The sequence below is a fragment of the Chamaea fasciata genome, unplaced genomic scaffold (genome assembly GCF_029207755.1).
Source record: "Chamaea fasciata isolate MVZ Bird 193981 ecotype frontalis unplaced genomic scaffold, bChaFas1.0.hap1 SCAF_5, whole genome shotgun sequence".
Classification (NCBI taxonomy): domain Eukaryota; kingdom Metazoa; phylum Chordata; class Aves; order Passeriformes; family Sylviidae; genus Chamaea; species Chamaea fasciata.
This window is the reverse complement of record NW_027094090.1, coordinates 68,046,796-68,063,134: the sequence shown is the minus strand read 5'-3', so window position 1 is coordinate 68,063,134 and position 16,339 is coordinate 68,046,796. Positions and strand designations below refer to the sequence as shown.

General features: G+C 44.0%; 1 protein-coding gene across 1 annotated transcript in view; it reads left to right on the top strand.

Annotated features, from left to right (window-relative positions):
* Positions 1-16,339, top strand: part of BORCS5 (BLOC-1 related complex subunit 5) — a 52,385-nt gene that overhangs the window by 31,143 nt on the left and 4,903 nt on the right. The window contains exon 3 of the mRNA XM_066184305.1: positions 2,768-2,925. Within this exon, the coding sequence (XP_066040402.1) occupies positions 2,768-2,925 (158 nt within the window). The remainder of the gene's footprint in view (positions 1-2,767; positions 2,926-16,339) is intronic.

Genomic DNA, 16,339 nt, shown 5'->3' with positions numbered 1-16,339 from the left:
CTGACCGTTTTTGTGTCCTTCCTGTGGCCTCACCCCACCAGATCTGTCTTGTGCTGGGACCCCAGAGCTGGATGCAGTGCTCCAGGTGGGGTCTCACCTGAGCAGGGCAGAGGGGAATGTTAGTCAGAAATGTTGATATTTATAGCATGGCTGGTAAGTGGTTACAGTGAGCAGCAAAAAACGGTGGATTGACGTTCTGGCAAGGGCAGTTCCTGCCAGGATGCATGGCCTTTTTGGGCTGTTGCTTACTGTACTTTTCCCTTTCTTGCGAGTTGAAAATAAGCTAAATTGTTCTCTGGCACTGTCAGCATTACCCCAGAGGTCTTTGGAGAAGCTAATTCCTTTGGTTTCTCCCCACTGCATCACCCAGAATAATACCACAGTCCATCTTTAAGCAGCATATGACGTTTGTTTCTTATCCCTAGTCCAAACGTTTGTACTGGATTGTATTTCCCCCTCTGCCTTCTTATGAAGGAATTCCAGCTGAATAGGGCCTGTCTCCCTTCACTCGAGCTTGTGTTTTTCTGGATGGGAAATGAGAGGCATAGGTTTGTTCATTTTTCTTTTGGCATTATGTAACCCGTACAAGGCTGTAAGTACACGAGTTTAAGTAGCACGTTCTTTAATAGCTCATTTTACAGTCCTTGGCCTGTTCCACTTCAAAATTCTCATAAGCAGCATAAATTGGCTTAAAGTACATACTTCTTGTTAATTAAATCTCTTAAACAGTGTCTAATTTTCTTTTTTCTCTCGAAGTTGGTGAGAGATTAGTAATAAAAGAAAATTAGTTGGCTGATAGCATCGTGTATTTGATCAGTGCAGAGACAGGATAAGTGCCTCAGGTGTATGGTGAACCCTTCATTCCTGTGTGAACGTTCAGTATATATTAAAAGCTGACAACATTATTTGAACATTCATCCTGACAAGATAATGCTGTAAGAGATCACAGTTGGTGAACTGAGGAAGCACTGGAACGTGAAACATAAACCATTTTTAAAAAGTCTTATTTCCTTCAGTGCATTTGTTCGTGTCACAGTTTAGTACTTTACCTGAAAGTAGATTTGAAAGATCTGCAACTGATGAATCTAAGATTTTGTTTTGAGATTATTCCCTCCAAAATATAATAAATAATTCGTTGCTAACACAGGGATTTGAGAGTAAATGGTTTGTTTCCTCTTCTGACCTCTTGACTGAGGCAACACAATTGTAGTGGACAAATCAGTAAAACGAAATTACCTCTTTTTAAGATCTCTTATGATGAGGTTTTGTGTGGAAAGCAATTGAGAGCATCCCGGGAGAATAAGATGTTGAGTGTTGATGAAATGTAAACCTGCTTCTTCTTCGTATTTGATGAAGTTACTGTCCTAGTTTTATTTTCATTTTGGTCTGCAAATGTTTTCAAAAAAGTTTAACTTGCTGATATTCATAAGATGCTTCTGACTTGCATCTTGGTTTCTGTCTTGTTCTTGTGCTTTAGCAAGAACTGGCTGTCACCAGTTGTAGCTTCCAACAGGCATGGGGGCCATTCAAAATACTTTCCATTTTCCACTGAGGTACATTCTTAGAAGAGCTTTTCCAATCCAAATAACTGGCATTTATTACTTTCTAATTGCTTAGTGTGATACTTGCTTACATTTGCTGTTTTAATGTCTTTTCCTGTCTGTAAAACGAGAGTCCCAGAGGGCACATGCGTGCAGTCACTGAATTCAGTTTACACAGCTTGATGGATGCTTTGGGAAAAGCACACTGTGTGTATGTGCAGTTTGTCACAGATGGCGTCCCAACAAGAAAAAAAAAGTTGTGCTAATGCTGAAGGAAAATGAAAATCAGTAAATGAAATAGCAAAAAAAAGTGTGGCCTGAGAGCTTAGTGTCATTTTTTCCAGCTGCCGTGGGGAAGGTGGTCAGTGTGGCACACACACAGGCTTGAGCTCAGCAGACATTCTCAAGTTGCACTATGTAGGCAACAAACAACGGGCAGGAGAAACTTCTCCGGGCAATTTCCCTCCTCTGGATATTACCAGTGTCCCACTTTTAAGTCCAATGATGTCTTTTTTGTTTGTTTGTTTTGGTTTTTTTTTTGTTGTTTTTTTTTTTTGTTTGTTTTTTTTTGTGAGCTTTTTGTGCAACCTGGTCGTGAAAGTAGTTAGGGATCTTAATTCCGTATTAAAGGAACAAAAAGAGGGATATTGCCAGTCTTTGAGAGTCTAAAGAAAAGCCTTAGAAGGGAAAATTTTTAGTTCTGAAGCTTTAAAAATTGCAAAGGAGGCAAAATGAGGACATTTCGCCCCTAATAATTGAACTTAAGGTCGGCCACTTGTTTGCTCAGGTTTATTTTGGGGGACCAGCGAATTTTTAGAGCTCTGCTCCTGGCAGTGTGAGTCTGGTGGAAAGAGTACGACTCCAGTGCCTTCTGGGAATGCAGATTTCAACTCCTTCCTCTTCTGGCGTACATAAATGAGGAGAAAGCTCATTCTTCACAGTTTAGGATTGCTTGTGGAGGAGGAAAAACAGGACTTGAACATCGCTGAAAACCGAGGAGATGTGCCTTACGGACCTGCATTTAAGAGTGTGTTTAGGTTCTGAGGGAACCTAAAAAAGGGAGGGCCAAGCTCTGTGGCAAACCCTTGTGTGCATTGCTGTAAATTCAGAACATCTTTAAATGATTCTGAACCAGCTTTTCATCACCCCCCATAAATCTTACCGGCTGCCTTTGTTCTAACTGTACGAACGTCCGGATTAACTCTGAGCCTTCCTTTGCTTTGCAGGACTCCTCAGCGGGCAGACGTCTCCGACCAACACCAAGCTGGAGAAGCTGGACCCTCAGCAGGTGCTGCAGCTGTGCCTGAGGTACCAGGACCACCTCCACCAGTGCGCAGAGGCCGTGGCCTTCGACCAGAACGCGCTGGTGAAGCGCATCAAGGAGGTGCGGGGCGGGGAAGGGGCCGGGGCTGGCCGGGCACGGCCCCGGGTGCTCTGCAGCCAGGGCGGGTGTGCCCTGCAAGCCGGGACCCCGGGGGAGCACTGCGGCTCCTGCCGGGCTCTGTGTTTGTTCTCTGTGCCCCAGGAGGCCTGGCCCTTGTGATAAACGAGTTCCGCTCGCTCGTAGAAATCCGTAAGCTTAATAAAAATAATAAAAATAGACAATAAGGAGGCAGAATAGGCGAAGTTTTCCCGGCCGAGGGTGCCTGGCGTAAAATCAGCACACCTTTCACTCTTTCAGACCTCGGTATTTAAGGGTTGTTGCGTCCTTTCAGTCGTCCTCTCTGATAGATTTATTTGTGGGTGGCTCCGCCCCGTCTAGTAACATGGGTCTTATAAATTTTCTTCTTGAGGTTTTTGGTTGTTTTTGTTTTGATAAAGGAACCAGAAATCCAGCAGCCTTCATGCAGGGCCACAAGGTGACGACTCCTGCTCATGCTTTTTGGCCTGGTCACTTTGACATGTCAGAGAGAAAAAAAAACAAAACAGTCTTCTTACCACTTACGTCGTGTCACAGTCAGAAAATACACTCATCACTTTTTTAAACTCCATTAAAAAAAAATAATACAGTACAATTGTACATATAGTATTCATTCTAATATTTGCGGAAAGCCAGCTTTATAATTTGCGTTTTAAACACCCTAAACAGCAGCTGCTCCTCTGGGGTGGCAAGTGCCGCAAGCAGCTCTCGAAGAAGTGAAAGGTGACTGAAGTTTTTAAGGTAGAGTTCCTTGTTTAGGTCTGTATAGTGTACATTTTATTATGCCCCATGGTAAGGCTCTAATTTAAGGAAAAAACCAATTATCTTAACATCTTCTATGGCTGGAGAGGGTAGTACTTCAGTGGATTTGTTTTCAAAGCCCATAACATGCCATCTCATTTCTGACCTCTGTGGCAAAAAGGTCTCCTGTGCTACTGCTTTCACCGCTAAACCATCGTTTGGAAACCGCTGATCTGTTTAAATATTGAATGATGCTGTTTGGGATTGAATTGATTCCTGGGATGAGCATCCTTCAATGGGATTGTCTTTCTCATGTGTGACTGCTGATGTCAGAAGCAGCAGAATGGCTGCCAGATTTTATTATTTTTTAAATCAAGACAGACTGGCATGACAGGGAAACGTTGCTTGAGGTGTTTTCTCAGATACTCCCGGATGTGTAGAAGAGCTGGTGAATTCTGCATATGTTACAAGTCTTTGAGACCAAATACCTTTTCAGTGTCCAAAAAAAAAAAAAAATGTTTTTGAGCATGTGGTTAATTTTTATTCACGCAGTATAAACACTGACCCTGATTTGTTGTTGCTCTACTGGCTTAGAGCTAAGAAAATCCCACATGACAAAATGGGTAATAAATTTGATTCATGGGCTGTTTTGAGAAGCTGCTGTCATCATGAAGTTCTAAGTCCAAAATAATGTGGGAAGCATTAAAAAGACCTTTTTACTTTGGTGTATCAAGATCGGAGGCCAGCTATTACACAAGATGTAAAGATATTTGCAGATGTTGGTGACTCAGATCACACAATCTCAGAAATGGGATTTAATTGCCAGCCTAATGACAGTGTACTGCATTAATCCAAGCAGATTGTAATTCTTTTGGCTGTTAAAGTGTGAGAGGGACTAGTGACATGATTTAAAGTCGTGGTAGACACCACCAGTGCAGTCTTCATGAACTGGGTTTGCCTTCTACAGGGCAAGTGGCAGAGCCCCCTGGTGTTCTTCCAGTTCATAAGGCTTGTGATTATCTTTCATCTAAAATAAATTAAATGATGATACTGATATTCTCACTTGGCTTCTTTATAACAGCCTCCTCTGACAAAGTGATGGAGAAGTGGGGAATTCTGTAAGTCAGGGAACCGACAAATCAGCTGTGGTTTGGGTTTTTTGGGTTTTTTTTTTGGTCACAACTTTTAAGTAACTTCAGATGCTTCCAGTCCCTCTGCCAGATCTGGCGGGTTTTTACTGTTCATTTTCCTAATAATTTTAAAATGTTTTTCTTGCTTTGGCTGTTCTGCATGTGTGTTCTGGAGGATCTGGGTGGGACCCACTTGGCTTAAATCATTCTTTCCAAATTGTTTGGGCTCTCCTTGATGCACTAAATTGAACCACTGCTGACAGTTGTTGACAACACAGGGTGCAGCTGAACCAGAGCAGGGGGATGTCTCTCTCCCCTTACAAGTGCAGACGAAGGAAATCGCCTTTGGCTTCACTGATTTGTCAGCAGTGATTTAGTTCTGCCATGTACACAAAGCTTTTGACCGAAAGCATAAAAATGAAAGAGAAAATTGAGCGTGTTGTGAAAAGTAGAATGTGTGCACAAGCTGGGATGACAGTAAATTCTTTTATCCTCATTATGGTAGCCAGTATTTCCCTTCCTTTAACACCTTAAGTACTGAAGTGTTCTTCTTCTGATGACAGACTTTGTCAAGTGACTGATGTTTTTAACTTTCTAAAAAATGTTGGTGAGCTCCAGTCTCTGATTTCCTACCGTTTGTCTGAGGTATGTTCACTCCTCAGACTCCAACTGTACTAATAGTCCTGCTGTATGATATGCTACACTCACACTGCCTGCAGCCAGGATATTTTTTTTAGCCTTTCCTTGACAAAATGTCCCAGAGCAGATATCTTTTGTTCATTGTCTGTGTCACCAGGAAAGAAGTTTCCTGGATTCTGTCAAAACTCAGAAGTGCCGCAGTAAATTAATTTGTCCTCAGTCACTCAGAATTGGCTGTGGTGGTTTGCAAATCAGCACACAGTGTGAATTACAGTGGTTCTGAATAGGAAAGAGAATGAGCTAAGGAAAAAAAAAAACTTGCATGACAGAAGTGACTGCAGGTCTGAGCAGAGCAGGGAGCAGTGCAGTGGAGCTTTGCTCTCCATCCCATTTCCCAGTGTAGCCAGGATTTCTTGGCAGTGTTGGCTGGATCCATATCTGCTCCTGAATGTAGAACCTGTGCAGCTTCCAGGTGGCTGTCACTGTTCTCTCTTGAGCAGAACATACATTTATCCAAGAGATTCCATGAAGGGGAAAGAATTGAATGGATGGTGGAAGGTGGTTGACTCAGGTGCTTTTTTTTCAGCAGTTGATCACACCACAGTGAGATTTGGTTTGGGGAGGGAGTGATTTACTTATGACGAGAAGTTTTGTCTTCACTGTCAAGAAAAAAAAAAAAAAAGGAGGATGTGCTTGCATCTTTTTAGGGAATATAATACAGATTTGCACTGTAACTCATTTGAAGTTTTGAGGAACTCCAGCTGCTGTGGGCTTGATAGAGCCACACGTGCTCTCTTCACCAGGAGTGTCTGCCCCAGCTTTGTGATCTGCACAACAGAGGGTTTCTGACAAGGTCAGTTGGAAGGCAAATGTTGACCAGCTCTGAAGATATGAATGGAGGAAAGCAGAGAATAAATGGGGGAGAGGACTTTACATTAAGTCCTTCCCAGTGGAGGATATGTGTTTTGGGTGCCAGGAAGAGAATTTCAAGACATATGACAAGGGATGGTGGATACCAGGGAATGGGAAAGGAGTGGGTAAAAGCTGGGGAACGGAGCTACATTTTCAGAAATGGCTCATGATTTTGTGTGCCTTCCAAATAGTCTAGTTTCAGTGACTTAAGAAAGGATTATTGTGTGCACAAGGTACTAAGCTTCTCAAAAATCACATCTTACAAAACATCTGAAGGTAAGCATCCAAAAATTACTAGTCACACTGGAAAATTGAGGCCTGTGTTCTTTCTGTGAAAGCAAAAGGGAAACTGAAAGCCCTCTTAGCACCTTTCAAAGCAGCTTTGAGTGAAAAGATCTTCAGCATTTCTAACTGGACTTCCAGCACTGTCAATGGGATTGTGCTCTTGAAGTATCCCATGTACCCTTAAAGGGAGATGTAGCTTCTAGATACACCGAGCTTGAAATGGATTTGGAAATGGGTTACTGGGAGGGCTCTGGTGCTTTGCCTCGAAAACAAACGTTAATGCAGTGTTACTTGTGGCTTTTATTACCACAGGAATCCCAGACTGCCAATAAATTTGAAAACAGCGGTTTTTACAACACAAGATGAAATTTTAAACGTCTCAGTCTAAGCTGGCACGCATCTTTGGGGGAGAGTTGGGGGAAACCCCCCCCCCCCCCCCATTTTCAAATACAATAAATATTACTTTTATGTTCACAGCAGTTAAATAAATTTTGCCCAGGCAGGCATTGATATCAGTAGTTGGTTTTCCATGCAGCAAATTGCAGGGTATGGCTTATTTCAAACCTATAAATTCTTCTTTGGGAATAGCTCATTCTTTTGTAGAAATACTCCAGAATAGCATGTATATGGATTTGACTTGTCCTGGTGTCTTATTTTTTGTTTTTCATTTTACCAGCTTGCTGCAAAAAAAGCAAATGTAATGGGCTTCTCTAGTATTAAGTTATCCAGAAATAACATCCCTTAATATCTGGCAAATAAATGACCTTTGCAGCCACACAAACACAACATCACGTCTCCCAGTTCAGCTTTTTAAAATTATGAGCAGGAGTTCAATCGCTGTTTCCTATAAGCAGCAAGTCTAATGCATTTGACAAGAAAATCATTCCTATATACAAGCATGTTGGAGCTTATCTCATGCATTTAAGACTCAGGAACTGTGATTCAGCCATTCATGTCCCTGCCTGTGCCCAGCAGTTTGGGGATTTAGGGATTTCAGTTTATCTTTTTGGGAATGCTCTGTGGCCTTTTGACCTTTGTTTGCAATTCCCTTGTTTCTGTGATGTAAAGCAGGTTTTTGTCAGAGACACCCCATCATCCCGTGGCAAAACCTGGTGGGGAATGTGGTGTGCAGAAGTCGTGGACGTGGATTTGTTCACCCGGAGGGAAGGATGGGCTTGCTTGTGGGCATGGCTCATGGCTTTAAATCCCTCCCCACAGGGGTGGGAGGGCTGGCTGTGGCGGGGACAGCTCGTAACAGCCTGATGTTCCCTGCTGGAAATTTATCACCACCTTAAGGTGGTGGTAAAGGGAAAAGCTATCCTAAGTGCAGGAAGCTGTTCCATCACCAGGAATGGATGAGATCTGGGCCAGAAACCTTGGCAGGACATTGCCTGGCTGGGGACTGTGGCAGCCACAGCTGCAGCGTGGCTCAAGGTGCACATCCGCTGCAAGCACACAGAGCTTCTCCTGGCTGAAAACACCACAGGCACTTCTCCTGACTCCAGCCCTCTGTGGGCAGAAAGATCTGAAGGGCCTGGGATTCATCCATCAGGGAATGGACTCAAATGAAGATGACGTTTCACGGAGGCGTTTTTTGCCTGGTCTTTGGTTTGGTTTGTTCCAGGACTCAGCTGAGCGAGGTGTAGGTGGTTTCAGACCTGAGTCCCCAAGACCGTTTGTGAAATCTGTTTCCAGCAGACATGCCCTGAGAGTGGTGCACCTTCTGACTAAACTGAATTAGGCCAGTGAAAGATGAGGGCCCTTACTGAGTCCAAAATGCATCTTCAGCTTCAGGCCTTTGCTTTCATATGCTCCAGCCCATGTAGTTCCCTTTCAGCCCATTAAAGGAGAGGGCTCGGGGAGTCAAAGGTAAGCCTGTCACAAGAAGCCTGGCAAAAGTGAAAATGGAGATGTATTTAATTTTTGACACAACATATAAAGATGTTCCAGATGAGGCGTGTTACCTTGCAAGCAAAATGGAGCCTTTTGGTTTACAGACTTAAATTACCAATGCCTCAGGCCCAGGGATAAAATTCCTTGCACTGTAATATTTCTGAAAAGAGGAAGGACCTTGGTTGAAATGCCACTTGTATTTTCAAAGGATTTAATGCTACTCTGCTCTCTAAAAAAAAGCTAGGGAACATTGTGTTCTGTAAGAAATCAATACCTTAAACTTAGTCTTTGGCATCTTGGAAGTTGTTGGAGGAGGACTGTGGCAATGTGTCCAGCTCTTCATTTCTTCTCTCATCAGCAGTGAAGTGTTGTTTATAAAGACTGGAATCTCAACAGGCACCATCATGCAGAAATAAGTGCACAGGATTATTAAGCTGGAAACATGTTAATCTTCATGTCCTTCAGTTGATCTTGCTCATTTTTCTCCCGTCTGCTGTGCAAGTAGCCTGAATACCTAAGTGGTGGGGTGGTGTCTTAACCAGCCAGCACCCAAATGTGAAAACGCTCTTGAAAAGGGCTCACAATTGTTATTTAAATATAGAGGATAAATGTCTAGCAGTGTATGCCTGAGGCAGATGGCCAGTGCTCTGTTGTACGTGAACTTTAGGAAGGGATCTAGCAGTTCTAAAGGAAGAGGAAAGGTTGTTTGCACTGGTGACAGTCTGAAATCTGTTTTGCTGACACGCACTGCTTTGTCTGGTGTCATAAAAAAGACCAGTCCCTTGCTCCTGGAATATATGTGTGTAATCAGTTCCAGCATGTTCCCTCCTCTTGTGCTTTACGGCTTTTTGAGGAAAGATCTAAACTGGAATCCTTTCCACAACTGAATTTCCAAGGAAAAAAATTAGGCTTGAACAAGCACCCAGCAGTGAGAAAGGTTTGTACTATTCTAGAGCTTAGGTGTTTAAGAAACTGTCCCTGAAGATCCCAAGTCTAGCCTGCAAAGCCTTTCAGTACCACTTCCGTCAGGATTAGTGCATGGAGCTTATGATCATCAGGTACCAGAAGGAATATAATTCAGTTCCTTCTCACAGCTTGCTTAAACTAGGAGACTGGATTTCTTATTCAAGCCTTGTTTTCCCAGGTGGAAAAACACACAAGAAAAGGGCTGAAAGGATGTGTGGGGAGTAGAGAACCTTGGGGAGGAAACTGGAAAAGCTTCGCTTGTTTGGCTTAGTCAAATGAAGACAGAAAATTATGTTATTTCTCTTTGTAAATCAGATTAAAAATGGCCTTCTCCCTCCCTGAAGGATTGTGTTGATATAGAAAACGTCCATTTACAAGCTTTCACTCTTAACTATTATCTCCTGTGTCAGTGTTGAATTGAAATTTTCAATGTGTTAACTCCACACTCCAGTGAGAATTGGGGTGGGGTGTGGAGGTGCCAGGAATATCGGGTCGAAGATTTGCAGCAGTGTCATTTTTGTTTTAGACAAGTCAGCCAGCCTCACTTGCAAATATTTGAAGTTGCAGTGGTGACTTTAAGGTGGTAGTTGGTAGACTTGAGGGAGCAGGGTGGACCTTGTGTCGGCAGCCCCGTAATTAGCATTGTGGTTTTAATCAGATGTGATCTGCAGAGATGACCTCGTGTTGAAAACTTTACAAAGCCTCAGTGCAAGTGATCTGCCCATCTCGCTTTTTATGAAGGGCAGGGTGTCCTAAATGTTTCTGTGCCACCGGGGCACGAATGCCTCTGCATGAGAGCATTTGTTAGCCAGTATCGCAACACTGCTCTGAGGTATGAAACATATGATTTGCTATTAATTAATTAATTCATGTGGGCGTTGCTCCTGACTGAATGTGTCGTCTGCCTCTAGAACCTTGGATAAAATGCTGGACTGAAAAAAAATACAGTAGAATTCCCCAGAATCGTGTGTATGAAGTGTGCCAAAACTGTAGTGAACTGGGCAAAAAATAAGACTTTTAAATGTTTGCTTGGGTTCTTTTCAACGGGAGCAGCAAGTGATGCATTTGAAGAGTGGCTGGTGGGACTTGCTGCACATTTGTCAAAACCCCCAATCAGATGAGTTCCAGCTGGAAAAAGGGCTCAGGTAGCAGTTGTAAAAGAAATCAACAGAACAGCAGTACGTGGTAAAGAATTTAGAAGAGTTTTTAAGGTCAGAGAGGATTCTTGGGTCATAGCTTTTCCTTTGACTTAATCCAGTCCGTAGAATTTAATTCTTCCTTAGGCCTGACCTAAGGCCGGGCAGAAACGGAACTACTTCCTTTTCAATTACAAATTCCTCTAGCAGGTTGTATTACAAATTTTCAAATGCCTTCTTGCATATTTCCTTAAGGCTTTCCTGAAGCCAGAGATTTACTGTCCAGATGTTGTGACCTCCAGAAAATTGCTGGGATGTCTGAGCTTCAGCACTGTGGAAATAGGGTGGAGTCAGCCTTGAAAGTCTCTCTTCTGGGAATGTAGGAGTAGATCGTCCCCTTAACATCACTGGGTGTACTTGGCTCATTTCATGTGCTTTTCAAACATGGAAGGAAGAGCTGATGTAGAGCTACAAATGGAGTTTTTCAGATTATCAGTGAGTGACTTTGTTCAAACTGACATGCCTTTGAGTTTCCCTGGAAGTTGATTTGGACTTTGAGATGAGAAGTGCGGCTGGCAGGAAAAGAGCAAAAGCTTCACCAGGGCTCTCAGGTGTCCAGAAATCCCCAAATCCTGACTGCTGGGCTCCTGTCCATGCTCATTTAACACTTCAGCCTTCTTGCATGTGTCCAAGGCATGTGCAGAGCACAGGGAGGTCGGTCTGATGCACCCAGATGTGTTGGACGGGCAGTGCCAGCGTCAGGGGCTGTGAACCCAGCTTTGTCTGCAGTTCCTCAGAGAAAAAAGAGGGAGGCTTAGATAATCCTTTTAGCAGGAAATAGTTAAAACCCAGCTCCTTTGCATTCTGCGGGAACAGATTTTTCGAGCTTTTTCTACTTAAATAAAATTTTCTTCTGGTGTGTCTAACCCTGACTAAACACAGCAATATCATTCCCTTCTGAAAGACTTCTGTGGGACATGTGGAAAAGAAGACCTTCAGCTATCAGGTCCCATCTGTGAAGCTGAGAATAAACAGCAGATGGCTCGCAAATGGAACGATGCTGGCTGTTTTCACTCTGAAATGAGAATGGTGGTGTTTCCTGAGCAGCGTCTCATTAACGGTGGTGGTCATCTCTTTTCAAATCAAAGCTTACTTGTGATGGGGAAAAAAACACAGCTTGCTTAAAGCTAGTCATTCTGACATGTTGAAAGTACAGAACTGAAATTTATTATAAAATCACCCCCTAAGGGTAAATAACATTTGTAATTGCTGTTGGCCTGTAACATTCAGGCTCTGGCTGGGTAGAGGAGAGTTGTGGGCAAGTAATGTGTCAAGCAGTGTAAAATCAGGAAAAGAGGAGATTGAAGGCTGTGTTTTCTAGCAGAATTATTAGGTAGCCTGAGAAAAGAGTTGTACTAGTTATCATTTAGGCAACAGATCTGTAACAGATACGTATTTTTTTCTTCTCCAGGAACAGCTAATTGAACACAGATCAGGAATGTGCTGTTAATTACTGTGGAATTTTATTCCACAAAAGAGAGGTTTTGTGAGAACATTGCACACACAGGTGCAATAATCTTCTTTGGGTGGGGTATTTGTATTTATTTTTCTTCAGCTTGGTTATTTAGAATAGGTATGGAAGCATTTCTAATGCTCAGGGTGTAACTTAGCATTTCTTAGCCATGATAAATTTTAGAGGTGACTTCTTAGATGGATGCAGATTGTTCTACAAAAGCAGCAAATGAAAGCTCTAAAAAGGCATTAGCCAAAGACAATGAGCTAGAAATTACTAGTGGTGACAGTTTAGAAAGCTTACTGGCAAAATCGGATCTTTTGAGGTTTTTTTTTTTCCTTTCTGCTTTTTCAGGAATCTGGTGCATTTGAGTCTGATACAGCCACAGCAGATGCTGAGTTTGAACCTTAGGTTCGAAGGACTCAGGTGCAGAGCTAAGCTTGTACAGCTCCATGAGAGCTCCATGTGCTCATGGCTGAAGCTGAAGAGTTGGGGGGTGGGATCCGTGGCTGGGCATCTCTGTTCTGTACCCTGACACAGAAGCTGCCCAGTCAGTTTATCACTTCCCAGTGTGTGCTGAGTGGGAGAAACAGAGGATGTTCCCAGCATCAGGAAGTCATCACCATCTATTGTGCTGACTTTGCGTGACATTATCAAAGAGAGAGGGGAAGAGAGAGGGAAAAAAAAAAAAAAAAAAGCCATTCATTGAGCACATTTGTTTTCAGGCAGCACAGAAAGAGGAGCTGTCTTCAGTTTCCAGTGTGTTGATTGAGAAGTATTTTCACAGCAGCACATGGTGACTAATATTGCATGCAGTCATGTTCCCGCCTGCCACTCTCTGATGCGGTTTGTGTGCAGCTGCAGCGGGATGCTCATTTAACCCCAGTCCAGCACCTGACCGTGTGAAGGAAAGGCTCCTTGTGCTCGGAGTGCTGTCCCAGCAAAAGAACTCTCGGGAATAAGGATTGCACCTTAAGAGCTGTGTGTTTTGGAGGGGATGGGAACTGAGAGGACACGGGACAAATGCACGTCTGGCTGAGCTCGTGAAGGCTATTACTAAATGTGGGGGGAAACAAAAACATCTTCTTGCCTTACTGGCATTTTAGGAGGGACTGGAGAAGCCGGGGATGTCTGAACATCCTCTTTTGAGATGCATTTGTTTTGTTATGAATGGCAGCAGTGCCTCTCTACAAATTCGATTCCGAGTTGGATGAACTTCTGATTGCATTTGCATGTTCTGCGAGCAGGGAAAATGTGTATAGCTGCAGTTTTCAGTCTCTCAGTCATTGAACTAGTGAGATGTGACCTCTGTTTCTGAGAGCTTAGGACACTCACGTGCCCATGACTGGGGTACTGTAAAACCATGCCAGGTAAGAAATATATATGTTTGTGTGTATATGTATATACATGGGCACTGGTTTGTTTTCAGTGCGGTCTCCTGAAAAAAGAATTGGGCATTGGCCAGTGCTGACCTCAGTCTTTTTGTGGGCTAAATTAATGTCTTTATTCTGCTCGGCAGTGTGGGCCAAGAAGAATTTTTCAATGGATGCAAGAATTTATGGTGTGCAAGATGCCTGACAGTATCCTCAGTTTGGTTTTGTGTTTCGTCGGTGTGGTGTTACAAATGGGCCTGTGGAATGCAGAGGAGACTCGGGGCTGACAGTGTGAATGGTGTAGTAGGAGGGGCTGTGCTGGGGCTCTTTTAAGTGAGGAAATACCCATCTTGAAGTGTTGTTGGAAGTAATTATTAATCTGTTTTCATCTGATGAAAGAAAAGCCCAGTAGATGTCATTTCATGTTGAAATGTGAAGCTGAGGCATAAATTAAGCGTCCTGCTGGTGATAATCCACAGAGGAGGCATGAGCTTTGAAACAGAAACAGACACAAATTCTGAATGTCACTGGCCGTGCAAAGAAAGTGTGTCATGCTGGAGGGTGAGTCTTAGGCTCGTCCATTTTTGTGATCCTATGCTTCTGAAAGAAAAACTGAAGGAACTCCTCCATCCTTTCTGATGTAGGAAGGGGAGAAAGACCCTGTCTTCTGCTCTGGGCATGTCCAGCCTCAGGTGTGCTGCTTTGACAGGAGGAATGATTTTTGGAAAGAAAGAGCATGCATCAGGAGCTCTCATGCCTTCATTGAGAACACATCTTCTTTTCTTAACTCCCCATGAGGCGGAACCTCTTGCTTTGATGAAAATTAGGACTCTGACATCACATGCTGGGCTCTGCCCTCTGCTTTGTTCTGTTGCTTCTTAAACAGGCTTGGAGTCCAGCCTTTTAACTCCCCAGAAACTCTTCTGTACCCCGAAGCTGGGGGTGTTTGTGGCTTACTGAGTGCTGATGCTGGAAGGACAGACTGGTGATGGTTGTCAGGGGCTGGTGACACTGCTGCTTCACATCTGGTGGGTTCAGGGTGACGGGGAGTTGTCTGCAGCTCTGCTGGCCTGGAAGCTTGAAGCAAGCAGAGCAGAAACAATGGCTCAGTGAAACACTCTCAGATGGTTGTAGGACAGTGAAGAACTACTGGCTGTGGGCTGTCTTGCTGAGCTTCCCAGTCCGGGCTGGGCAGGAAGGCTGAGACTTGCATGTTTTCCAGATGAGAACGTGGCAGGGCTTTGCAAATCAGGGACACAGGAGTCGATGGAAACTGTTCAGAGAAGGCAAATCCACTCATTGACCCTCCAGGGTGTCTTGGACTGCCTTGGCTGTAGGTGAGGGACCAGACTCTACCTCAGCTCCCCCTTTCCAGATGCTTTTTATTGTTACTGTAGGATGTGTGAAATCAAAAAGGAATGAGGTGGATTCTTATGGGTGTTCCCTGCTCATTGTGGATTCCTGCAGGCCAGTGTTAGTCTCTGTGGTGGGTAAATGGGGCTGACCCTCAGAATCTGAGGGCCCCATCCCAGTGCCAGAGGAATGGGACTGCACGCCAGGAGAGGTAAAAGCACAAGGTCTGGCACTGGAGGAGCTCCCTTGGAGGGGGAGGAAGCAGGAAGGATGTAAGTGTGTATTTAGGCCTGCTTCAAGGAAAGCTGAGAGGGACATTGGCATTTTTCTAGAGGAATTAACATGTAGTTGCCTTTCTTCTTTTTTTTTTTTAATAGTTTAAAGGACCAGGTTCAGCCTGAGTAAAAATCGACCTTTCCTCACAATTGCTCCACTTCATTTCTCCCTGTGGCGTCTCGGGCTGTGCAGCTGCTGTGGCCTCCCTCAGCAGGCAGACTTGGATGGTAGGTGTAAGGAAACCATAGGAAACACTCACTTCCACCCTTTTTCTTGTGAGGCAGCTTTTTTACGGCTCTTAGGAATGTGCCCAAAGGTAGCAAAGTGCTTGGAGGCCCCTCTGCGTTTCTTCTTCCTCCTGCAGGTCAGCATCAGCTTCTCCCCTCGTTCCCCCCCAGGAAGTGAACGTTACTCATATTTGCACAAGGAGCCTAAAAGTCAGCAGATGGAAATTATTGGAATGGAGAGAAAGGGGGACCTTGGGTGGCTTTTTTTTTTTTTTTGCTTGAAAGCTTGGTAGGTGCCAGCTTTGCTTCTTGTACAGTGCTGTGAGGCCATGTGGAGAACCTGCCAGAGGAGGAGAACTTCAAAACCAGCCGAGGGTTCTGCCTGGGTCCCCACGCTGCTGTGTTTAATGAGGCGTGCTGCCTTTTGGCAGGTTTCCCACTGGCTGCCCCTCCAGGCCACCGTCTCTCAATGAGGTAGGATGTTTTTAGGCACTGGATTGAGCTTGCTGGTTGGTGGTGGTCTGCTTTTTACACACTCCTCTTTACAGAGCTAGTGCCAAGGTACTAAATTATTAAGCTGAGGTTTTCATAGAAACCCCTGTGTAGGCTTAAATTGTTTCCACTCTGTTTGGAGTTTCCTGCTCTGCTGGTTTTTATTTTGTCCCATGCATGAAGGCATGGAGGAAGGAATTCACAGGAAAGCACGGAGGCAAAGAGGACAAAATCAGCCTGAGAGCAGTAGAAACTGCAGACCTTGATTGAAATTGAACTAAAAGGTCAGTTGGTACTGTATGCAGCTCTGATGGAGGTGACGAGGGCGAAAATGCCCCCTAATCCCCGTGACAGCTCAGCAGAAACTTGTGTGTCTGTTTTCAATGCTGTTTGTGACTTAGGTTTCTCCCTTAAGTATTTTCTTGCCCAACTGTTTTTTTCC